The 27,663-nt window shown below is 49.4% G+C and overlaps 1 protein-coding gene across 1 annotated transcript in view; it reads left to right on the forward strand.

The window, feature by feature from the left end:
* REV3L (REV3 like, DNA directed polymerase zeta catalytic subunit) overlaps positions 1-27,663 on the forward strand; it is a 360,686-nt gene that overhangs the window by 125,360 nt on the left and 207,663 nt on the right. Inside the window, exon 2 of the mRNA XM_078855676.1 lies at positions 17,974-18,172. Coding sequence (XP_078711802.1) covers positions 17,974-18,172 — 199 coding nt within the window. The remainder of the gene's footprint in view (positions 1-17,973; positions 18,173-27,663) is intronic.

The following is a 27,663-nucleotide window of genomic DNA, read 5'->3' on the forward strand; positions in this document are numbered from 1 at the left end:
CCACATTCACTACCTACTCACCACATTCACTACCTACTCACCACACCACTCATCACATTCACCACCTACTCACCAAATTCACTACCTACCCACCACATTCACTACCTTCTCACCACACCACTCACCACATTCACTACCTACTCACCACATTCACTACCTATCCACCACATTCACTACCTTCTCACCACACCACTCACCACGTTCACTACCTACTCACCACGTTCACTACCTACTCACCACATTCACTACCTACTCACCACCCCAATCAACACATTCACTACCTACTCACCACATTCACTACCTACTCACCACATTCACTCACCACATTCACTACCTACTCACCACATTCACTACCTACTCACCACACCACTCACCACATTCACTACCTACTCACCACATTCACTACCTATTCACCACCTACTCACCAAATTCACTACCTACCCACCACATTCACTACCTTCTCACCACACCACTCACCACATTCACTACCCACTCACCACATTCACTACCTACTCACCACATTCACTACCTCCTCACCACATTCACTACCTACTAACCATATTCACTACCTTCTCACCACACCACTCACCACATTCACTACCTACTCACCACATTCACTACCTACTCACAAATTCACTACATACTCACCACATTCACTACCTACTCACCACATTCACTACCTACTCACCACATTCACTACCTACCCACCACATTCACTACCTACCCACCACATTCACTATCTACTCACCACATTCACTACCTACTCACCACACCACTCACCACATTCACTACCTACTCACCACATTCACTATCTACCCACCACATTTACTACCTTCTCACCACACCACTCACCACATTCACTACCTACTCACCACATTCACTTATTACTCACCACATTCACTACCTACTCATCACACCACTCACAACATTCACTACCTACTCACCACCCCAATCAACACATTCACTACCTACTCACCACATTCACTACCTACTCACCACATTCACTCACCACATTCACTACCTACTCACACATTCACTACCTACTCACCACACCACTCACCACATTCACTACCTACTCACCACCCCAATCAACACATTCACTACCTACTCACCACATTCACTACCTACTCACCACATTCACTCACCACATTCACTACCTACTCACACATTCACTACCTACTCACCACACCACTCACCACATTCACTACCTACTCACCACATTCACTACCTACTCACCACATTCACCACCTACTTACCACATTCACTACCTACTCACCACATTCACTACCTACTCACCACATTCACTACCTATTCACCACACCACTCACCACATTCACTACCTACTCACCACATTCACTACCTACTCACCACATTCACTACCTACTCACCACACCACTCACCACTTACCACATTCACTACCTACTCACCACCCCAATCAACACATTCAATACCTACTCACCACATTCACTATCTACTCACCACATTCACTACCTACTCACCACATTCACTTCCTACTCACCACATTCACTACCTACCCACCACATTCACTATCTACTCACCACATTCACTACCTCCTCACCACACCACTCACCACATTCACTACCTACTCACCACATTCACTACCTACCCACCACATTCACTACCTTCTCACCGCACCACTCACCACGTTCACTACCTACTCACCACATTCACTACCTACTCACCACATTCACTCACCACATTCACTACCTACTCACCACATTCACTCACCACATTCCCTTCCTACTCACACATTCACTACCTACTCACCACATTCACCACCTCCTCACCACATTCACTACCTACTCACCACATTCACTACCTACTCACCACATTCACTACCTACTCACCACATTCACTACCTACTCACCACACCACTCACCACATTAACTACCTACTCACCACACCACTCACCACATTCACTACCTATTCACCACATTCACTACCTACTCACCACATTCACTACCTACTCACCACACCACTCACCACATTCATTACCTACTCACCACATTCACTACATACTCACCACATTCACTACCTACTTACCATATTCACTACCTATTCACCACACCACTCACCACATTCACTACCTACTCACCACATTCACCAACTACTCACCACATTCACCTACTCACACATTCACTACATACTCACCACATTCACTACTTACTCACCATATTCACTACCTGCTCACCACATTCACTACCTACTCACCACATTCACTACCTACTCACCACATTCACTACCTACCCACCACACCACTCACCACATTCACTACCTACTCACCACATTCACTACCTACCCACCTCATTCACTACCTACTCACCACACCACTCACTACATTCACTACCTACTCACCACATTCACTACCTACTCACCACATTCACTACCTACTCACCACATTCACTACCTACTCACCACACCACTCACCACATTCACTACCTTCTCACCACCCCAATCAACACATTCACTACCTACTCACCACATTCACTATCTACTCACCACATTCATTACCTATTCACCACATTCACTCACCACATTCACTACCTACTCACCACATTCACTACCTACTCACCACACCACTCACCACATTCCCTACCTACTCACCACATTCATTACCTACTCACCACCTTCACTACCAACTCACCACATTCACTACCTACTCACCACCCCACCCACCACATTCACTACCTACTCACCACTTTCACTCACCACATTCACTACCTACTCACCACACTACTCACCACATTCACTACCTACTCTCCACATTCACTATCTACTCACCACACCACTTGCTACATTCCCTACCTACTCACCACATTCACTACCTACTCACCACATTCAATACCTACTCACCACATTCACTACCTACTCACCACTCACCACATTCACTACCTACTCACCACATTCACTACCTACTCATCACACCACTCACAACATTCACTACCTACTCACCACCCCAATCAACACATTCACTACATACTCACCACATTCACTACCTACTCACCACATTCACTACCTACTCACCACATTCACTCACCACATTCACTACCTACGCACACATTCACTACCTACTCACCACATTCACTACCTACTCACCACATTCACTCACCACATTCACTACCTACTCACCACACCACTCACCACATTCACTACCTACTTACCACCCCAATCAACACATTCACTACCTACTCACCACATTCACTACCTACTCACCACATTCACTCACCACATTCACTACCTACTCACACATTCACTACCTACTCACCACACCACTCACCACATTCACTACCTACTCACCACATTCACTACCTACTCACCACATTCACCACCTACTCACCACATTCACTACCTACTCACCACATTCACTACCTACTCACCACATTCACTACCTATTCACCACACCACTCACCACATTCACTACCTACTCACCACATTCACTACCTACTCACCACACCACTCGCCACATTCACTACCTACTCACCACATTCACTATCTACTCACCACCATTCACTACCTACTCACCACACCACTCACCACATTCACTACCTACTCACCACATTCACTACCTACTCACCACATTCACTACCTACTCACCACATTCACTACCTACTCACCACACCACTCACCACTTACCACATTCACTACCTACTCACCACCCCAAACACATTCAATACCTACTCACCACATTCACTATCTACTCACCACATTCACTACCTACTCACCACATTCACTTCCTACTCACCACATTCACTACCTACTCACCACACCACTCACCACATTCACTACCTACTCACCACATTCACTACCTACCCACCACATTCACTACCTTCTCACCACACCACTCACCACGTTCACTACCTACTCACCACATTCACTACCTACTCACCACATTCACTACCTACTCACCACCCCAATCAACACATTCACTACCTACTCACCACATTCACTACCTACTCACCACATTCACTCACCACATTCACTACCTACTCACACATTCACTACCTACTCACCACACCACTCACCACATTCACTACCTACTCACCACATTCACTACCTACTCACCACATTCACCACCTACTCACCACATTCACTACCTACTCACCACATTCACTACCTACTCACCACATTCACTACCTACTCACCACACCACTCACCACATTCATTACCTACTCACCACATTCACTACATACTCACCACATTCACTACCTACTTACCACATTCACTACCTATTCACCACACCACTCACCACATTCACTACCTACTCACCACATTCACTACCTACTCACCACACCACTCATCACATTCACCACCTACTCACCAAATTCACTACCTACCCACCACATTCACTACCTTTTCACCACACCACTCACCACATTCATTACCTACTCACCACATTCACTACATACTCACCACATTCACTACCTACTCACCACATTCACTACCTATTCACCACACCACTCACCACATTCACTACCTACTCACCACATTCACTACCTACTCACAAATTCACTACCTACTCACCGCATTCACTACCTACTCACCACATTCACTACCTACTCACCACATTCACTACCTACCCACCACATTCACTATCTACTCACCACATTCACTACATACTCACCACACCACTCACCACATTCACTACATACTCACCACATTCACTACCTACCCACCACATTCACTACCTTCTCACCACACCACTCACCACATTCACTACCTACTCACCACATGCACTTATTACTCACCACATTCACTACCTACTCATCACACCACTCACAACATTCACTACCTACTCACCACATTCACTACCTACTCACCACACCACTCACCACATTCACTACCTACTCACCACATTCACTACCTACTCACCACACCACTCATCACATTCACCACCTACTCACCAAATTCACTACCTACCCACCACATTCACTACCTTCTCACCACACCACTCACCACATTCACTACCCACTCACCACATTCACTACCTACTCACCACATTCACTACCTCCTCACCACATTCACTACCTACTAACCATATTCACTACCTTCTCACCACACCACTCACCACATTCACTACCTACTCACCACATTCACTACCTACTCACAAATTCACTACATACTCACCACATTCACTACCTACTCACCACATTCACTACCTACTCACCACATTCACTACCTACCCACCACATTCACTACCTACCCACCACATTCACTATCTACTCACCACATTCACTACCTACTCACCACACCACTCACCACATTCACTACCTACTCACCACATTCACTATCTACCCACCACATTCACTACCTTCTCACCACACCACTCACCACATTCACTACCTACTCACCACATTCACTTATTACTCACCACATTCACTACCTACTCATCACACCACTCACAACATTCACTACCTACTCACCACCCCAATCAACACATTCACTACCTACTCACCACATTCACTACCTACTCACCACATTCACTCACCACATTCACTACCTACTCACACATTCACTACCTACTCACCACACCACTCACCACATTCACTACCTACTCACCACCCCAATCAACACATTCACTACCTACTCACCACATTCACTACCTACTCACCACATTCACTCACCACATTCACTACCTACTCACACATTCACTACCTACTCACCACACCACTCACCACATTCACTACCTACTCACCACATTCACTACCTACTCACCACACCACTCATCACATTCACCACCTACTCACCAAATTCACTACCTACCCACCACATTCACTACCTTCTCACCACACCACTCACCACATTCATTACCTACTCACCACATTCACTACATACTCACCACATTCACTACCTACTCACCACATTCACTACCTATTCACCACACCACTCACCACATTCACTACCTACTCACCACATTCACTACCTACTCACAAATTCACTACCTACTCACCGCATTCACTACCTACTCACCACATTCACTACCTACTCACCACATTCACTACCTACCCACCACATTCACTATCTACTCACCACATTCACTACATACTCACCACACCACTCACCACATTCACTACATACTCACCACATTCACTACCTACCCACCACATTCACTACCTTCTCACCACACCACTCACCACATTCACTACCTACTCACCACATGCACTTATTACTCACCACATTCACTACCTACTCATCACACCACTCACAACATTCACTACCTACTCACCACCCCAATCAACACATTCACTACCTACTCACCACATTCACTACCTACTCACCACATTCACTCACCACATTCACTACCTACTCACACATTCACTACCTACTCACCACACCACTCACCACATTCACTACCTACTCACCACCCCAATCAACACATTCACTACCTACTCACCACATTCACTACCTACTCACCACATTCACTCACCACATTCACTACCTACTCACACATTCACTACCTACTCACCACACCACTCACCACATTCACTACCTACTCACCACATTCACTACCTACTCACCACATTCACCACCTACTCACCACATTCACTACCTACTCACCACATTCACTACCTACTCACTACATTCACTACCTATTCACCACACCACTCACCACATTCACTACCTACTCACCACATTCACTACCTACTCACCACATTCACTACCTACTCACCACACCACTCACCACTTACCACATTCACTACCTACTCACCACCCCAATCAACACATTCAATACCTACTCACCACATTCACTATCTACTCACCACATTCACTACCTACTCACCACATTGACTTCCTACTCACCACATTCACTACCTACCCACCACATTCACTATCTACTCACCACATTCACTACCTACTCACCACACCACTCACCACATTCACTACCTTCTCACCACATTCACTACCTACCCACCACATTCACTACCTTCTCACCACACCACTCACCACATTCACTACCTACTCACCACATTCACTACCTACTCACCACCCCAATCAACACATTCACTACCTACTCACCACATTCACTACCTACTCACCACATTCACTCACCACATTCACTACCTACTCACCACATTCACTCACCACATTCCCTACCTACTCACACATTCACTACCTACTCACCACATTCACCACCTCCTCACCACATTCACTACCTACTCACCACATTCACTACCTACTCACCACATTCACTACCTACTCACCACATTCACTACCTACTCACCACATTCACTACATACTCACCACACCACTCACCACTTACCACATTCACTACCTACTCACCACCCCAATCAACACATTCAATACCTACTCACCACATTCACTTTCTACTCACCACATTCACTACCTACTCACCACATTCACTTCCTACTCACCACATTCACTACCTACCCACCACATTCACTATCTACTCACCACATTCACTACCTACTCACCACACCACTCACCACATTCACTACCTACTCACCACATTCACTACCTACTCACCACATTCACCACCTACTCACCACATTCACTACCTACTCACCACATTCACTACCTACTCACCACATTCACTGCCTATTCACCACACCACTCACCACATTCACTACCTACTCACCACATTCACTACCTACTCACCACATTCACTACCTACTCACCACATTCACTACCTACTCACCACACCACTCACCACTTACCACATTCACTACCTACTCACCACCCCAATCAACACATTCAATACCTACTCACCACATTCACTATCTACTCACCACATTCACTACCTACTCACCACATTCACTTCCTACTCACCACATTCACTACCTACCCACCACATTCACTATCTACTCACCACATTCACTACCTACTCACCACACCACTCACCACATTCACTACCTACTCACCACATTCACTACCTACCCACCACATTCACTACCTTCTCACCACACCATTCACCACGTTCACTACCTACTCACCACATTCACTACCTACTCACCACATTCACTACCTACTCACCACCCCAATCAACACGTTCACTACCTACTCACTACATTCACTACCTACTCACCACATTCACTCACCACATTCACTACCTACTCACCACGTTCCCTACCTACTCACACATTCACTACCTACTCACCACATTCACCACCTCCTCACCACATTCACTACCTACTCACCACATTCACTACCTACTCACCACATTCACTACCTACTCACCACATTCACTACCTACTCACCACACCACTCACCACATTAACTACCTACTCACCACACCACTCACCACATTCACTACCTATTCACCACATTCACTACCTACTCACCACATTCACTACCTACTCACCACACCACTCACCACATTCATTACTACTCACCACATTCACTACATACTCACCACATTCACTACCTACTCACCATATTCACTACCTATTCACCACACCACTCACCACATTCACTACCTACTCACCACATTCACCAACTACTCACCACATTCACCTACTCACACATTCACTACATACTCACCACATTCACTACTTACTCACCATATTCACTACCTGCTCACCACATTCACTACCTACTCACCACATTCACTACCTACTCACCACATTCACTACCTACTCACCACATTCACTACCTACCCACCACACCACTCACCACATTCACTACCTACTCACCACATTCACTACCTACCCACCACATTCACTACCTACTCACCACATTCACTACCTACTCACACATTCACTACCTACTCACCACATTCACTACCTACTCACCACATTCACCACCTACTCACCGCATTCACTACCTACTCACCACAATCACTACCTATTCACCACACCACTCACCACATTCACTACCTACTCACCACATTCACTACCTACTCACCACATTCACTACCTACTCATCACATTCACTACCTACTCACCACATTCACTTCCTCCTCATCACATTCACTACCTACTCACCATATTCACTACCTACTCATCACATTCACTACCTACTCACCACACCACTCACCACATTCACTACCTACTCACCACATTCACTACCTACTCACCACATTCACTACATACTCACCACACCACTCACCACATTAACTACCTACTCACCACACCACTCACCACATTCACTACCTATTCACCACATTCACTACCTACTCACCACATTCACTACCTACTCACCACACCACTCACCACATTCATTACCTACTCACCACATTCACTACATACTCACCACATTCACTACCTACTCACCATATTCACTACCTATTCACCACACCACTCACCACATTCACTACCTACTCACCACATTCACCAACTACTCACCACATTCACCTACTCACACATTCACTACATACTCACCACATTCACTACTTACTCACCATATGCACTACCTGCTCACCACATTCACTACCTACTCACCACATTCACTACCTACTCACCACATTCACTACCTACTCACCACATTCACTACCTACCCACCACACCACTCACCACATTCACTACCTACTCACCACATTCACTACCTACCCACCACATTCACTACCTACTCACCACATTCACTACCTACTCACACATTCACTACCTACTCACCACATTCACTACCTACTCACCACATTCACCACCTACTCACCGCATTCACTACCTACTCACCACAATCACTACCTATTCACCACACCACTCACCACATTCACTACCTACTCACCACATTCACTACCTACTCACCACATTCACTACCTACTCATCACATTCACTACCTACTCACCACATTCACTTCCTCCTCATCACATTCACTACCTACTCACCATATTCACTACCTACTCATCACATTCACTACCTACTCACCACACCACTCACCACATTCACTACCTACTCACCACATTCACTACCTACTCACCACATTCACTCACCACATTCACTACCTACTCACCACATTCACTCACCACATTCACTACCTACTCACTGCACCACTCACCACATTCACTACCTACTCACCACCTTCACTACCTACTCACCACATTCACTACCTACTCACCACATTCACTATCTACTCACCATACTACTTGTTACACTTGTAATAATCCTTCTTGAGACGGCTTCGGAATCAGTCCTTTTATTTCCACTCCACAATACACTTTACTCACTCACTCTCCGTTGCTGGCAGACAACGGAGAGAGGACAGACTTCGCACTAAGTCCCCACCGCGCACGTGGCACCCAGAGCCCCCGTCCGCGCGTGACCCTGCTCTTGTCAGTCTCCAGTCTGCTCTCGATCGTTCTCCCTCACTCTCTCTTAATACCTTCGTCACGTGGTCCCCCCAGCCAATCGTTCATGGACAGCTTCGACCATTCTTGATGGTTCCCTGTCAATCCCGGGACCACGCCCCTCATCCGGCTCCCCATTAGCTGGGGCCCCGAATGGCTAGGCCAATCACTCCTGATGACATGTCGTGATCACGCCTGGGCCATGGTCCCTATCTCAACCCTTATTGGCTACAAGCAGGACCGGCAAGCCAATCCCCACGTGACCCCTCTATGGCTGTTATTACATCACCCCCCCCCCCCCCCCCGGTGACAAAAATTTAGCCGTCTCGGCTGGGAAAAGGGTGAAGAACCAATTTCGCAACATCTTATTAGGGCACCAAGGTGCGTTTAACAATTCGAGGGTGAACCGGCGTTCCCGCGCCTAACAACATTTAAAACAGTCACCCCTAATAACAAAAAAAATCACAACATACATTAGGGCGCCCCTGCAACGCAGTAACGACAGGGAAATTAGCGAAACGATCAAACCTTAACGAAATGGAAGAGATTTCGACCGCGTACGCGACGCGGGACCCTCTCCGCTCCCAGCGCAAGGTCGCTTTGCTTCCGGATGGACAGGAGGTGGCAGGCTCGAAGAAGAAGTCGGTTGTTGGTGCTTGGTCACGTCCAGGGCGGGCCCCGTTGGAGGGGGGGCAGCGGGGGCTTCCTCAGTCCTCAGAACCTGTTCATCTGCAGGAGGCACAACACAGTCCCCCCTGGGATCAATGGGCATGTCAAGCGGCGTAGTCGGCCCAGCAGAACCCGGCAGGTCAGCTATTGGGGATGAAGGACCGACACGCGCGTCAACATAGGGTTTAAGTCGCGAGGAATGAACATACCACTGACGTTTTCCGTATTGAACGCGGATACTTTGCGAGTTCCGAACATCTACCAGCGTCACAGGCCCCCGTCATGGCCTGTGCAGTTTAGGGGATGTGCCCGCCGGTACCTGGGGGCAGTGGAGCCACGCCAGGTCTCCCACTGACCAAGGCATGCGAGTATGTGATCGACGCGCGTACTGTTCGTTCCTTGCCTGAGCACGGGCCGTCGCACACCGGGCAGCCTCTAGCGCCTCCGTTACTCGTTCAAGCGAGTCACGCACATGGTCAGGCAGGGAGCGGGACGGTTGTTTACTCGGCGTACCCAGTTGCACATCGATGGGTGGAACATTTTCACGGCCATACATCAAAAAAAATGGTGAGTATCCCGTGGACGTGTGCGGAACCATGCGGTATGCCGCCAAGACGCCTGGTATGTGCAGGTCCCAATCGGTTTGCTTTTCACTGACCGTGTGACAAAGCATAGCCGAAAGGGTACGGTTGAATCGTTCCACCATACCATCTGTTTGTGGATGGTATGGGGAGGTGCGAACTTTCTTTGTACCTAGCGCGTCACAAACTTCCCTAAGCAATTTAGAGGAGAAATTCTGGCCTTGATCTGTGAGCAGCCTTTCAGGTGCCCCCTTGTCCATGACATACCCGTTCAAGAAAGCGTCGGTGATGGACGCTGCCGTTTGGTCGGGCAGAGGCCAGGCCATCGGCCATCGAGAAAAATATTCCACCCCGACCAGAAGGTATTTATTGCCCCTAGCCGACGGGGGAAACGGCCCAAGAATGTCGAGAGCCACTAATTCGTTGATACGGGACACTTCAATGGAACGCAACGGTGGTACATAGTGGTTCCGAGGCGGCTTCCTCTTCGCACAATCATGGCACGAGCGGACAAAATCATTGATGTCTGCTGTCATACCGGCCCAGAAAAAATCCTTTTGCATCGCGGCCACAGTCTTTTGGACGCCGAGGTGCATCAACTTATCAGCGTGCAGAGCACGGAGCAGGTCATAGCGAAGCGAAGTCGGCACCACCAAGCGTGGTCGGTCAGACAACCCGTCGGTACACATTAACAATCCCGACTTACCCCGGAACATCTGCCACTTCCAGCCCGCCAATTGCGATTTCTGTTTCCCAACCAATTTACGTAGCGGAGACAGCGAGGCATCGGCCTCCTGCTCGCGCAACCAGACCGCGTGCAGCAGCCGTAATGTATCATCGGTGTCCACCGACACCTGCGGGTCCTCCTCCTTCGCTTTCGCCCCTGCGTCGTCCTCTTTCGCTATCGCCCCCATAACCGGGCAGGGCGACGTGGGCGGTGCGGCGCAGCGGTGCGTGCCCATCAGGCAAGTGCACGGAGGAACGGGCGGCAGCCTTGAGAGCGCATCAGCGTTCACATGACGGGCCCCCTTTCGGTATGTTATATCGAAGGAAAATTCCTGTAACGATTCCAACCACCGGGCCAATTGGCCTGATGGCTGATCCAATTTGAGGGAATATTGCAAAGCCGCATGATCAGTGCGGACCAGGAATTTCCGTCCATACAGGTACGGCTGGTACAATCGAACAAAATGGACAATTGCCAAAAGTTCCCGCCTTGTCACGCAATATCGCGTTTCCGCAGGGGACAGAACCCTGCTGCCGTACGCCACCACCCTCTCAACCCCGTCCTTACGTTGCGACAAAACGGCCCCAATGCCGATATCACTAGCATCCGTATCAAGGATGAACGGCTGCGAAAAATCTGGGTAATCTAACGTAGGCGCCGTGGCGAGGTGGTCCCGAAGTGCCATAAAGGAACTGTCTTCCTCCGCCCCCCATTTAAACCTTTGATTTTTGCCAGTCAGAACGTGTAACGGTTTTGCCAACGTCGCAAAGTTCTTAACGAAGCGGCGATAATAGGAAGCGAATCCAATAAACCGCCGACCATCACCCACCGAGGTGGGTGTGGGCCACTCACGTACACACTTCGTTTTCAGAGGGTCAGTGGATACACCGTCCGAACTGACAATATGACCCAGGTAACGGATGGAGTGTTGCAGAAGGTGGCATTTCCTTGGTTTAAACTTAAGGTCAGCCGCACGCATTCTTTGAAAAACTGTCTCAAGGCGTTGGAGATGTTCCTCGAACGTGCGGCTAAAGACAATTATATCGTCTAGATATATGAGGCACGTTTCCCACTGCAGTCCCGCCAACACCAATTCCATGAGCCGCTGAAACGTGGCCGGAGCCGCGTTCAGGCCCATCGGCAACCGATTAAATTCAAAGAGACCTTGCGGCGAGCGGAATGCCGTTTTGGCTTTTGACTCGTCATCGAGGGGAAGCTGCCAGAAGCCCGAGGACAGGTCAAGGGTGGAAAAGAATTTAGCACCCGATAAAGCATCCAATGAGTCATCCATCCTCGGTAAGGGGTAAGCGTCCGCTACCGAAATTTTGTTCAACCGGCGGAAATCAACGCAAAACCTCGTACCACCATCTTTCTTTTTAACCAGAACGACGGGCGCCCCAAGGGCTGTTGGACGGCGAATTAATATCCGCCAGCAATTCATCTACTGCCCCACGCACGTGTTCCCTTTCCGCCGGGCTCATGCGGTGAGGGTGCATACAGACGGGAGGCGCCGCACCGGTTTCAATATGGTGCGACAAAAGCGACGTGCGGCCGAGGTCCAAATCATTTCTGCTGAACACATCAGCGTACTGCAGCAACAGCGAACGCAAGGCATTCCTATGATCATTTGACAAGGAAGAATTCTCTCCGCATAAATCTGCAATCCAGCGTTCTTGTGAACGATCATGCGGAGGCCCATCCGCGGGCATCCGAGCGCGCGGCAGTTTGTCACAAGAGGCGAAATCGGTAGTGGCGTGAGCCAGCACCGATCCCTCCGGAACAACAACGCGGTCAGGTCCCCCATTCAAGACCTGTATGAAAGGTGCCTGACCTGGGCGCACGATCGTTTGTGCCGCCGCCAAAGAAAAAGATTTCGATACGGAATTCGATGGGGATAATAGCACGCCCTTCGCATCCCTTCCCATTTGAAGTGGTTTTCGGTAACGCAGCGGGATAAGCATTTGCGCTCCCGATGGAACCTCCACCGTAGCCGCAACTACAGCAGTAACTGCGTTACCTGTAGGCGCCTTGGCCAGCAGGGAAGGCAGGAACGCCATCCTACGACCCCCCGGCATTTCCAAACAGTCCTGGTCGACCCGTATTCTCAACGGCATCCGGCGCAGGAAATCCGTACCCAGCAAGCATGGAACAGCTAGCGAGCGAGAAATTAACACAGGTCCTGCGGCGGTAATATTTCCGATAGCGATGCTCACATCCACCTGTCCGCAGATACCCATGCTCCCCCCATTGGCGGCAACACACGCATCATTAACCTTGCGTATCCGCGACGCAGGAATGGACAACAAATGAAAAATAACATCCGAAATGATGGTAGCCGATGCGCCAGTGTCCACCAAGATATGGACGTCAACGCCGTCGATGGTACCTCGTACCGTCAACGCCGTCGATGGTACCTCGTACCGTCGACGAGCCCGAGGCCGCAGCCACAATCCTGCGAGCCAATTTCTTCCACTGTGTAGCAGAGCGTGTCAATGGAGCAGGAGAAGTAAAATTATCCTTAGCAGTGTAAGAATGAGTGCGAGTGGATGAGTGATGTGACACGACCTGCCGGGTGTCCGATTTGTGCCGACTCGCCCGAGGTTGTTGCAGCTCCGCAGCAGGTAGAGGAGATGGAGGTCCCCTTGGCGGAGGAGGCGACTGCAGAGGTCGGCAGCGGCAGTCACGGGCGAAGTGGCCCCGTCTGCCGCACTTGAAACACGCGGCCGACCCGTGTAGTCGCCCCGCTGGTCGCGCAGCCGCCGTCCCGGAATCCTATGCGGGACAGCAGCAGCCAGCATGTCGTCGTCGCCCGAGTCGTCGGAGCAGTGGACAACCAGTCGCGGAGACCACCCCAGAGGCGGCCCGTCGATCTCGGGTTTCCCCGTCCACGCCGCCATCTGGTCCCAACGCTTGATATTAAACTTAGCGTCCAGGCAGCGCGCCACCCACCGCGATGAAAGCGGTTCGTGGCCGCACACTGGTAGAGAGATGTTGAGCTCCTGGGACAACTCCAGCATGCGGGAAAGGATGAGCGGATCCAAATGCTCGGCCATTGCGTCGGGGTAGGCGGCCATGGCCATCGCCATCAACGCCCCCCGATAGGCCAACGGCGATTCCTCCGGCGCTCTGCGACGCGACATAAATTTTCTGGTGGCCGATGTCGGCGGGTCGTAAAATTCCGCCATCTCTGTGAACGCATCCCGCAGTGTCTTCTTCTTGGACGCCGGGATGGAGCGGAAGACTCCCAGAGACACATCATCGAGCAGCGTAGGTAGCGCTCCCAGCGCTTCTTCCCCCGTCCAGTTGACAGATATAAAAGCTGACTCGAAGCGCCACGTAAAAGCACTCCAATCGCCCCCGGCGATATATTCTTTTATTTGTGGAAGGCGATGTCCGCGGTGGCAGGCGCGTGCCGCGGGCGTCTCCGACTGCCGTTCCCGCTCTCCACTCGGTGCAGACAAAATGGCGTCCGGCGGCCGCGTGGTGGTAGGCGCGCCCAAAATGGCGGCCGACGACTCCGGTGCAGCCGCCCCACCCAAGACGACGGCGTCCTCCCGCGTGGCAGGAGCAATGGCGGGTCCCGATTCCATAGCAGGACCCCTTCCCGCGGCGTCCAGCTGATCGGCGATCTGGTGACCCACGGCTGGTGAGGACGCCACCACGGTCACCAGGCTTAGCAGAATGGCGCGCAACGACTCAATCTGCTCCGCCATCAGCCACCATTCGTCTCTCGGTCCTGCGGTGGTCGCATCCTCCCCCGGTCGACGCTGAGAGGTGTCGAGGCGAGTGTCATCAGCAGGCGGCACAAGGGCTGTAGCTCCCAACAGCTCATCTTCATCCGTCTTGACCTCTTCCTCCGATAGAGGCACGGGCAGGTTATTTTTTCTGGGGTGCTTAGACATCTTGACGATCGTCCAAACAGTCGCAGAATTACTTCTGACACCAGTGTAATAATCCTTCTTGAGACAGCTTCGGAATCAGTCCTTTTATTTCCACTCCACAATACACTTTACTCACTCACTCTCCGTTTCTGGCAGACAACGGAGAGAGGACAGACTTCGCACTAAGTCCCCACCGCGCACGTGGCACCCAGAGCCCCCGTCCGCGCGTGACCCTGCTCTTGTCAGTCTCCAGTCTGCTCTCGATCGTTTTCCCTCACTCTCTCTTAATACCTTCGTCACGTGGTCCCCCCAGCCAATCGTTCATGGACAGCTTCGACCATTCTCGATGGTTCCCTGTCAATCCCGGGACCACGCCCCTCATCCGGCTCCCCATTAGCTGGGGCCCCGAATGGCTAGGCCAATCACTCCTGATGACATGTCGTGATCACGCTTGGGCCATGGTCCCTATCTCAACCCTTATTGGCTACAAGCAGGACCGGCAAGCCAATCCCCACGTGACCCCTCTATGGCTGTTATTACACATTCACTACCTACTCACAACACCACTCACCACATTTACTACCTACTCACCCACATTCACTACCTACTCACCACACCACTCGCTACATTCACTACCTACTCACCACATTCACTACCTACTCACCCACATTCACTACCTACTCACCACACCACACTAACATAACTCACCACACGAGCTCTCTACACTAATTCACGCCACACCGACGAAATACAGTAGTATAGCAGTCACCACCACCAGCAACGATCCGTGACTTTTGTGGCTTTTGCAAGATGTATTTACTGTTCTGTACTCTGCTGTATTATATAAAAAAAAAAACGCGCACATATTTAATTGTCTTTGCGTATTTCCCCACTGAAAAACGAGCTCAATGCCGTTTTTCAGAAGGTTCCTGTCAAGTTATCGCGGGCGATGTTGCTCTTGTTGTATGTGGTCCCAGTTGAGTAATATTGCAGACAAGTTAGCAGTGGGTTGTTTGGCCACCACCGGTTACACTGCGCATTCTTCTTTAGCTATGGGAGGACACCATATAACACGGAGATAAACTTCTATTTAAAGCTTTCGTGACTGCAGGGATTCATCTTCTTGGTTCTCTCTTGGTTCTTTCTACGTGACTTTACCGAAAGAACCAAGAAGACGGAGATAAACCTATGCAGAGCAGGGGGAGAGAACCGTCATACAAACTCCACACAGGAAAGGGCCCGAATTGGGAATTTAACCAGGGGCCTTCTTGCTGATACTCCAACTGATGCTCCTATTTTTTGTGGAGTGACTCATGCAGCCAGCTATAGCTGCAGGGTTTGGTGGTCCATGTTGTTTATGTCGTTTATTGTGAAAATTCGGTCATAGTTCCTATGATCACTGTTTCATTGCTTTAAATGGCTTTATTTTGGTGATTTTCGAAAAGTTATTTTGGTTTGGCCATGTTTGTTTGTTGTAGTACAGAGTTAGACTGATGGCCTTAATCTAAGTTGTCTTGTGGTTGTTGTTGTTTGACTTGCATCCCACTGGGATTTTTGCACACAGTGTTGGTGTACGGTGCTTTTTCTGCAATATTTTGCTGTCTTTTCTTGGATTTTCTGTTTGCACATAGTCACATAGTCACTTTAAGATGTTTTCTTGTTCATGTTTTTGTTTTCTGTTTGTTGCGGTTGCACCCGGTTCAAGAGCCGAATGGCTCACAGGGCTATACAGTACCTAATAAATGAACTTGAACTGTGAGCCACTGCGTCCCGGCATCCTGGGTCCAAGATGCCGCTGCCGCAGCAGCAGCGGCATGGATGTTGTAACGCGCGTACTCCCACTCCCACCCCCGGCAGGGCAGAAGGCGTGCGTGCATCTGCACGGAGTGTTCCCCTACCTCTACGTAACCTACGACGACTGTGGTGGTGGGCAGCAGCTCCCCGATGCGTTTCTCCGCCAATTCGCCTTCAGCGTTGATCGAGCTCTCAACGTGGCCCTCGGGAACCCCTCGTCCTTGGAACAGCACGTCTTCAAGATCTCCCTGGTTTCTGGAAGGTGAGAATATTGTATTAGAGCATCCCGCCTAACCACGACCAACGTAGTGATGCCCACATCTGCAAAATATGTAGTTTTAAGACCGATGACTTTTTCACAGTTCTGGATATTGCCTGATGATGCTAGTTGTAATCATCAGTGACATGTTCTCGAATGGTAATGTTGGTTTGTTCTCCAACACACAGGTATGCTGAATGAAGTAGTAACGAATTGGCACGTTTTGTTTAGGTGACAAACTTTACTAATTGGCTGTCGGGTGGTGGCGGGTTTAATGACACATTTATATCTTAATTTGGAGCTTTCGTGACTGCAGGAATTACTCTTTGGTTCTTTCGCTAAAGTCACGTATAAAGATAAAATAATAAATTAAATAATAGCATACGACGTTTCGATTGCAACACAAGCAATCATCATCAGGTATAAATGAAATAGCAACAAAAATCTAACTAGAAAACTATAGAAAGACATATAAGCAGACAGATATCACCAAGATACATAGAGAGAGAGCAACACATAGGCACACAGAGAGAGAACGTGTCTGTGACGAGGCCTTAAATAGAGAGAGTACTTTACCACCCGTCGTCATACTCATTGACATGCTAATTTTTTTTTCTCTAACCCCCTCCCTCTCTCCGCCCCCGCCCCCTCTCTCTATTTAAGGCCTCGTCACAGAGACGTTCTCTCTGTGTGCCTACGTGTTGCTCTCTCTATGTATCTTGGTGATATCTGTCTGCTTATATGTCTGTCTATAGTTTTCTGGTTAGATTTTTGTTGCTATTTCATTTATACCTGATGATGATTGCTTGTGTTGCAATCGAAACGTCGTATGCTATTATTTAATTTATTATTTTATCTTTATATGTGACTTTACCGAAAGAACCAAAGAGTGACACATTTATAGTTACGCGATTTAACCCCAAAAAAACCTTCAATATATTATCTTCTCTTTCTAATTTACTCATAATTTATTTGCTGACAATACCCAGATATTCTTTCCCTTTATTTCATTGACCCCTGACCTTTCCTCTCGAATCTCTCTTTGTCTGGCTGTCATCCAATACTGGAGCTTGCTTCACGCTCTCCTTTCAAAACATAAATCATTTACTTTTCGGCCTCTTGCTCTCCTCCTCCAGTTCCCTTTCCCTCCTCTCTCACTTTTGTTTCCTCATCCCTCAACCTCATTGTCACCTTTGACTCTTCCCTCAATTTTTTCACCCACATCTCCACTACTGCTCGCATCTGCCTCTTTCATCTGTTCAACAACAAAGCCTTGGTTCATTTTATGATCTTCTATCGTCTGGTCTACTGTAATTATATTTTTCTTGGTCTGCCTGCCTCTGCCCTCACTCCCCTCCAACAAATTATAAGTTCTTCTGCACGAGTTATATTCAATCTCACCTTTAATTCTCACACTTCACCTCTCCTCATTCAACCTCACTGGCTTAACGTTTACTACACCGCCGTCTTTTCAAATACTGAACATAAGGCAGATCTGAAACATGGCAGGACCAATACTTCTGCCGTGGCTGATCATTACTTTAATGCGGCTGGCTCACGTGAAATTGATTTCACTTAAGACGATGGTACTTTGCGCCGACTTGCTATCAACAAAGTTTCGTTCATGAAGCCATCCATATATACAGACACAGACACAATTTCAACCGAGACGACAGTTTTAAACTCAGAAATCATTGGAAAGATGTCATCAACCACTTTGGGTCATGACTTGATTTGTGTTTTTTTGTCCACCTCCACCGTCAGCAGTGTGGGTGTGTGGAGCGAGGTGCAATGCTTTGATTGGTGTAGACCTACTGCCGGTGACGGGGCCCTCACCTACATTAACATTAGCTGCCTCACCCATCTCTAAACCTTTATAAACAGCTTGCCCTGAGAGGCTGACCTTCCTGTTGCTGATGACGACCGCTTGTGTTGCGATCTTAATATCGTGATATTTGATTATTTTTCATTAACTTTATTTGCATTTTAATTTTATTATTTTATTGTTATAATTTTTCTATCTACGTGACTTTACCGAAAAAACCATAGAATATGTATTCCTGCAGTCACAAAAGTTTAAAGTCAAAACTGACACCAGTATTTCAATCTATTCATGGCATTGCCACACCACCTCTTGCCATGACCCTCTCGTCCTCTTCATTCCCAATATTTTCTCTATCTCTCTCGGTTCCTCCTCCCTGTGCCCAATCCATTTTTTCGGTCCTTCTCCCTCATTGCACACCTCCACTGGAATCAACATCCCTTGTACATTGAGCAGCCCCCCTCTTTAATCTCCTTCCATTCCTCTCTTAAAGCCTCACCTGTTCGCCATTGACCATTATCTTCCTCTTCCCTCCCCTCGCCACTCTACTCTTTTCCATCCATCCCCTACCCTTTCATGATCCCTAAGTACCCCACTATCATTGTCACTCGCTCCTCAAACCTTGTACAGCCCTGCCATCTAAACCATGACATTCTGTCACTATTTTGTAAGCTGTGTAAAGCGCCTTGAGCGAAGGTGCTCTACAAATATAATTTAGATGAGAATTAAATAATATTATAAAATTAAAGTCAATCATTATGATATGGATGCATTTAACCCTTTTTTAAGTTTGGCAAGTCTTCATGCATATTATGGCCTTCCCCTACATCAGGCATGTCCAAAGTCCGGCCCGCGGGCCAATTACAGCCCGCGGTCAGATTTCATACAGCCCGCAGCTTCGATCTTATAAATCATAAAACTTGAAAGATGTAATTCCTCCTTTCACCACACGGTGGCAGTATCATTCTAATTCTATCTGTTTCTGCATCCGTGCCGCAAACCCTTCTCGAGTCATTTCTGCCATGGCGACTGCTAAAAAAGAAATGCGGTCATTCGCTAAGAAAATGCTGAGCTTATTCGGCTCCACATATTTGTGTGAGCAAACATTCTCAGTCATGAACTTAAACAAGAACCGATTGAGGTCAAAGATGAGTGACTCCCACTTGCGTGACATTTTACGCATCTCAACCACTGCCCTCAAGCCAGACCTGGTCTCTTTACTGAAATCTAGATCTCAGTATCACCCTTCTCATTAGTATCAGCAAGTTACCTGTTCCTTGATCAATCTGCAATTGAGTGTTTTGAACGGAAACATCTGCCACTATTAACAGTGAAAAGCCTAAAGCACACTAATGCACTTGAACTTATGGCACTTGTTTTATTAAACTCTTGAATAAGATTTGGTTATAACTGTTCATGTTATGTACCTGTAGATGTGACACAAACTATTGCTTTCTGAAGGATCTTGTAAAAGACAAGGGCAAAATTCACTTGTTTTAAAGTTTAATGATAACAGACCACTTTGCATTACTTATAACTCCTGTTTAAAATGTTCATGAGGCAAAGATATTTAACTCATGGAAATTTAAGGTATTCTATACAGTTTGTTCAATGTTATCTGACTGAATGAAATGCAGAATTGTGTTTTTTGAGTTGTTCCCGTCTGCCTGAGTGGCTTATATTTGCTTACATTGTCATTTGAAAAATGAAGGTAATTGTGACAATGATTTTTTTTATAACAGTGTGTATTTTCACGTAACTTTTGTGGTAAAAAAAATGTCAAAAGGAACTATTGGCCCCCGGGCATCTTCACTTTATCAAATGTGGCCCTCTTTAAAAAAGGTTTGGACACCCCTGCCCTACATGATCGTGGCTTGTTGTAACATACCCTTGAATAATCTTAAACTCATATTAGTTTGAGAGGCTTAATGATAACTGGACAACTCTATCTAATGAGAGACTAAGAATCTGAATCCGCCATAATAACTGTCAACTCTCCCTTTACGATAGGAATTTTGCCACTTTTCACAAATGGGTATGAATCACTGGGTATGAAACGGTTGCATTTTTTATTTGACCATTAGTGCTTGCAACACTTTGAAGAAGCATATCTTCTCAGTGTTGTATGTGTAGGGGTGTTAGAGAGAGAGCCGTTATGCATGGCAGCTTATGGGAAACAAACACAGTGGGCGGAGCTACGTGAGTGCACGGGGGGGGGGGTGCTCTCAACGACGTCCGCACCAGGCAGCCCGGGGCCCCACCCCTCAGCGGGGGTGGAGTATAAAGGGGGATGTGTCAGAGGGCTCGGAGCAGAATGTTAAAGCTAAACCAGTGAAGACCGAAGATCGTCTAGCTAGAGCCCTGGACTCCCCTGGGACGCCGCCCTTGTCAGGGCCGCGCAGGACCGAGCCAGCGGCGTGGTCCCGAGAACCAGAGCTAGTGCTCTAGGACTCCGGGTACCGTAGCCCGACTTACCAGTGTCGGGCCAGACAGCCTCCCCTAGCCCGTTAGTGGAGGACTAGGAGGTAGGTCAGAGATAGCTAGCAGTGTTTTCCCAGCTAGCCGGGTGAGGGGGCCGATACCCCCTCTAGTATTGTATGTCCACAGTTGTGACTACTTGTACGGAATAAATACGTGTGCCTCACCAACGGTGTCCAAGAGTCATCAACGGTACTTCATCTGGTGTCAGAACAACTACGAACATGGACACGCGCCGGACAGCTCGAGCCGGAGTACCGCAGGTGGAGGACACCGCTGAAATTGTCGAGCCCGAGACGGCTCAACAAGACATCGTGCAGCCGGGGCCGGACGCAATCTTACCGGGGCATCAGGATGAAGAGGAGCCGCCATCAGAAGGGCTGAGGCTGGCTCACGCGAGGCTGGCGGAGCTGCTTTACGCCGCTGCCGCCACACTCGAACACATCACGCAGCTGGGGGCTGGTGGACCACCACGGGGCGAGGAGAACCGACGTCCGATGCGCCTTCCCGCCATCTCAACGGATTCAAACTTTGAATCTCCCGCCATCGCCGCAGCAGCTGCTGAGGGCGTGGCCGGCCTGAACCTCGGGTCCAACATCGCTCTCGCTGGGGCTGCCGCGTCACCGCCAGCGGAGGGAGCGTCATCACGGCTGCGACAGGCGATACCATCTGCCGTTCGCGCCGAAGCGCAGCCGACTTACGGGGACAGCAGCCTGCGAGCTTCCATGGCGACCGCTGCGCTGCACCAACGGCTGCCTCCGCTCAAAGAGTTTGTTGGCGCGGAGGGCGACTGGGGCGGCTTCCAGCGACGCTTCCTCGCCCACCAAGAAATGGCACGGTGGTCGGATGCTGAGGCTCTCTGCGCGCTGCCGGCGCTCCTCGACAGCGACGCACTCGCCGCCCTTACATCGGCGCCGAGGGAGAAGCGCTCCACGCTACAGATGGCGCTGCAGTTGCTGGCCGGGGTCTACGGACCTTCAGCGGAATGCAGGCAGCAGTTTTACGATCGCCAGCGGGGTGCAAAGGAGTCGCCCCTGGCGTACAGGACGAGTCTCCTGGCACTGGCGAAGACGGCCTTCCCTCGAATGGACGACGACGGCATGGACGCCATGGTCACAGAAAAAATCCTCCTGCTGGCAGACGACCTGGACATCGCCGTCGTTGCACAGGAGGACACGGAGATGAGTTCCCTCCAGGCTGCGCGGCTCCTCCACGCCAACCTGCTGTCACAGCGTCGGAAAGCCAGCAGGGCAGCGGCCGGGCGTGCGGTGGCTGCAGCCACCCTCCCGGCGGAGGAGGTTTACGCCGTCGACCGTCGACGGCAGCAGGGGACGGGAGCACGGTCGGGCCGGGATGGGTCGAGCCGCTTCGACCGTCCGTCATCGCTGCCGGCGCTCCCGCGTTGCTTCAACTGCGGCGTCCGGGGCCATGTCGCCTCGGGGTGCCGCTCTCCTCGGCAGCGTGGGACGACGCCTCGACAGGACGCCGGCCCTCCTCCTCCCAAGCTCCATCAACATAATCCGGCGAGTCGCGGCACCCCTCATGTTTGGCCCAAGCACACACTCGTCACACACTCGCACACCGCAACGAACGGGGCGCCGACATTGCGCTGCGACGGGCCAACACGCACCACTATGGGGACTCAAATCGAACCCAGGCAGTGGTCCATGTTGGCCCATCGCATTGTGGCCGCGTCGTCGGGGTCGTCGGCCGTGGTGGGACACATTGACGGGGTGGAGGTACGCATCCTGGTCGATACGGGGGCATCGGCGACCATCATTTCCGAACTCATTTACAATATTCTACCTGTCCAGAGCCGTCCTTTACTGCCGGTTAACGTCCCATTCTATGCTGCTAACGGGGGCTTTCTTGGCATCATTGGACAGATTCGAGCGCAAATTTGTATCGGGGATATCAAATTGTCGGGCCCGATTTTTGTTTCCTCCTCGCTGGCGGTTCCGTGCCTGCTGGGGACGGACTTCTTGGGCAAAATGCCGATTCGTATTTTAATAGACCAGGGATGCATTGAGCTCCCGTCGGGACGACGCATGGCGTTCCTGCCTTCCCCTACTGCGGCTCAGACGGCGTTCGTAACAGTACCAGCGTTCGTCGTTAAAACAGTTCGTGTGCCGCCAGGAGCTCAAATGTTGGTGCCTCTAAAACTTTGTCGGCCCTTCGCTGAGGGCATTGGGGACCAGGGAATTCTGCTGGGACCATCTAGGGCCGGGGTTAGTGGACCTCATTTGATTCCGGCCCAGACCGTCGTAAGAGGGGACGGGGACCCTTTCATCGCGGTCCTCAATGTGGGGTCGCAGACAGTGGTAGTTCTTCAAGGGACGGTGCTTGCTCACGCGATGCCGGTGCCCTGCGAGGAACCTGTTGCGAATCACGTCGGCACTGCTCCCCGGCCGCACCCACATTCGGACAGCGATGGAGGGTGGCTCAATGCGCTTTGTGCGGGATCGACGGACCTGTCAAATTCAGAGCGCCAACAGCTTAGAACGCTACTGCGGGAATTTTCCGACGTTTTCAGTCGGGACAAATACGATTTGGGTTGCACTCATCTGCTGCGTCACCATATTGACACGGGTGACAGCGCGCCAATACGCCAGAATCCGTTTCGGTTAAGTGCTACAGTGGAAGCCGGGGGACAGGGCATGGCTGCACTGTCCCCCAGGTACCACTCGCGACCTCCTCAAAACTGGTGCGGCCGTGGCGGGGCCCCGTCGAGGTGGTCGAGGTTTTGCGGCCTCAGTGCGTTCGCATCAAATGGGGGAAGCGCCGGTGGTTTGTGCACTCCTCTAGGCTGAAACCCTTCGTTGCGGTGCGAGGCCCCACTCCACACACGCGTGGCCAAACATGTGGGGGGTCGGCCGACTCAAAGGGTCCGTCTCTGCTGCTCTCGCCTGACGTGTTGCCGGCTGTCCCGCCCCCAGGTGCACCAGGAATGACGGGCTCCCGCCCAACAACCCCTACGGGGGATGCCGAGGGTCTCGCGACATCAAGCGCAGACTCACTTCGAAATGGACAGCTGCCACCGGATGGTCCGCCATCCGGGGTTGCCCCGTGTGACGGGCCTGCGGCAAGGACGCGCGCAAGAATGCGCAGACTCTTGTGATGCACAAAAAGAAGAATTTATTTTTATTTTTTTATTTTCACGTGTATGGTTACTGTGCGCTGCGTCGGTGGTGTGCTCCTGGCACATTGTGTTGTGTTGTGTGTGTGTTGGGGGTTCCTTGCGATTTGTATATACGTTGCTTTTACGGAATTCGTATTTCTTGTTGTTGTTCTCTTCGCGTTATGTTGAAAAATAGTGAGGCACACGCGCGGTCAGGGGGTAAATGCGCTTTTATTGTCGTTTTTTTTGTATGTTGGCAGCCGGGACGGCTGCAAGCTATGCGGGGGGGGGGTGATGTAGGGGTGTTAGAGAGAGAGCCGTTATGCATGGCAGCTTATGGGAAACAAACACAGTGGGCGGAGCTACGTGAGTGCACGGGGGGGGTGCTCTCAACGACGTCCGCACCAGGCAGCCCGGGGCCCCACCCCTCAGCGGGGGTGGAGTATAAAGGGGGATGTGTCAGAGGGCTCAGGGCAGAATGTTAAAGCTAAACCAGTGAAGACCGAAGATCGTCTAGCTAGAGCCCTGGACTCCCCTGGGACGCCGCCCTTGTCAGGGCCGCGCAGGACCGAGCAGGACCGAGCCAGCGGCGTGGTCCCGAGAACCAGAGCTAGTGCACTGGGACTCCGGGTACCGTAGCCCGACTTACCAGTGTCGGGCCAGACAGCCTCCCCTAGCCCGTTAGTGGAGGACTAGGAGGTAGGTCAGAGATAGCTAGCAGTGTTTTCCCAGCTAGCCGGGTGAGGGGGCCGATACCCCCTCTAGTATTGTATGTCCACAGTTGTGACTACTTGTACGGAATAAATACGTGTGCCTCACCAACGGTGTCCAAGAGTCATCAACGGTACTTCATATGTGTTGGGTTATGAAATTTTGATAAAAATAATAAAAATTAATAATTTTCCAAAAAATGCGCAAATCGCATGAATTATGTTAATGTGTGTATTGATATGCATAAATAATTATAATGTGTGTGAGCATATGCATAAATTATGATAATCACGGAGATAATCGTAGTAATTTATGCAGAAGGTTGCGATTATGTTAATGTGTGCAGTTATGATAATTAGGCTCAGCTTCGTTTATCCAGTGTTATATCAATCAGGATAACACGATTATCATCGATTAAACGTTTATCGATTATCTTAGTGTGTTTATGTTATTTTAGGTCTCCATTTTCATATCTCATCGCAGGATACAGTACTCAAGAATAAGACAGTTTTGCATGGACTTGGAAGGAACACTCGATATGCTCCTGTGATAACAATTTTATTCTAACAAGCATGTGACATTCTATCATGCAGGTCAAACATGCGTCAATAATTCATGAGCAAGATTATGCAATTAACGAAAATGGATAACTAAAAATACTTCTTCATTTGCGAGACTATGCATTTAACTAAATTGAATAACCAAACTCTTATGCATTTGCGAGATTATGCATTTGACTAATATGAATAGCTAAAACTCTTATGCAATTACGAGATTATGCATTTGACTAAAATGAATGAATAAACACTTATGCATTTGCGAGACTATGCATTTAACTAAATTGAATAACCAAACTCTTATGCATTTACGAGATTATGCATTTGACTAAACTGAATTAATAAACACTTATGCATTTGCGAGACTCTGCATTTACTAAATTGAATAACTCAAAACTCTTATGCATTTGCGAGATTATGCATTTAACTAATATGAATGAATAAGCACTTATGCATTTGCGATATTATGCATTTAACGAACTGAATGACTAAAAACCCTCCTAACAATCGTAACCTCTACCTTTCCACCAGGCATCTCATTAGTTCCCCCATGTATCGATCACAATCGGCGACTGGCCGAGTTTGAAAACAAGCATGACACACTTCATATGGCGGTAATAAAAGCACTTATTGTATCCCAGAGGCGAAAGTATATGTCAATAGATTCATCGGCAAGTATAAAATCCTTTTAACGGAATGTTTGAGATCATGGTGGGTGAGGGCGTGTTTGGTGGTGTGAGAGCGAATCTGGCTCTTTTAATTAATGCTTCGGCGAGACTCTATGACAAAGGAAACTGGTTTGACAAGA

The sequence above is a fragment of the Lampetra fluviatilis genome, chromosome 4, assembly GCF_964198595.1.
Source record: "Lampetra fluviatilis chromosome 4, kcLamFluv1.1, whole genome shotgun sequence".
NCBI classification, from domain to species: Eukaryota; Metazoa; Chordata; class Hyperoartia; order Petromyzontiformes; family Petromyzontidae; genus Lampetra; species Lampetra fluviatilis.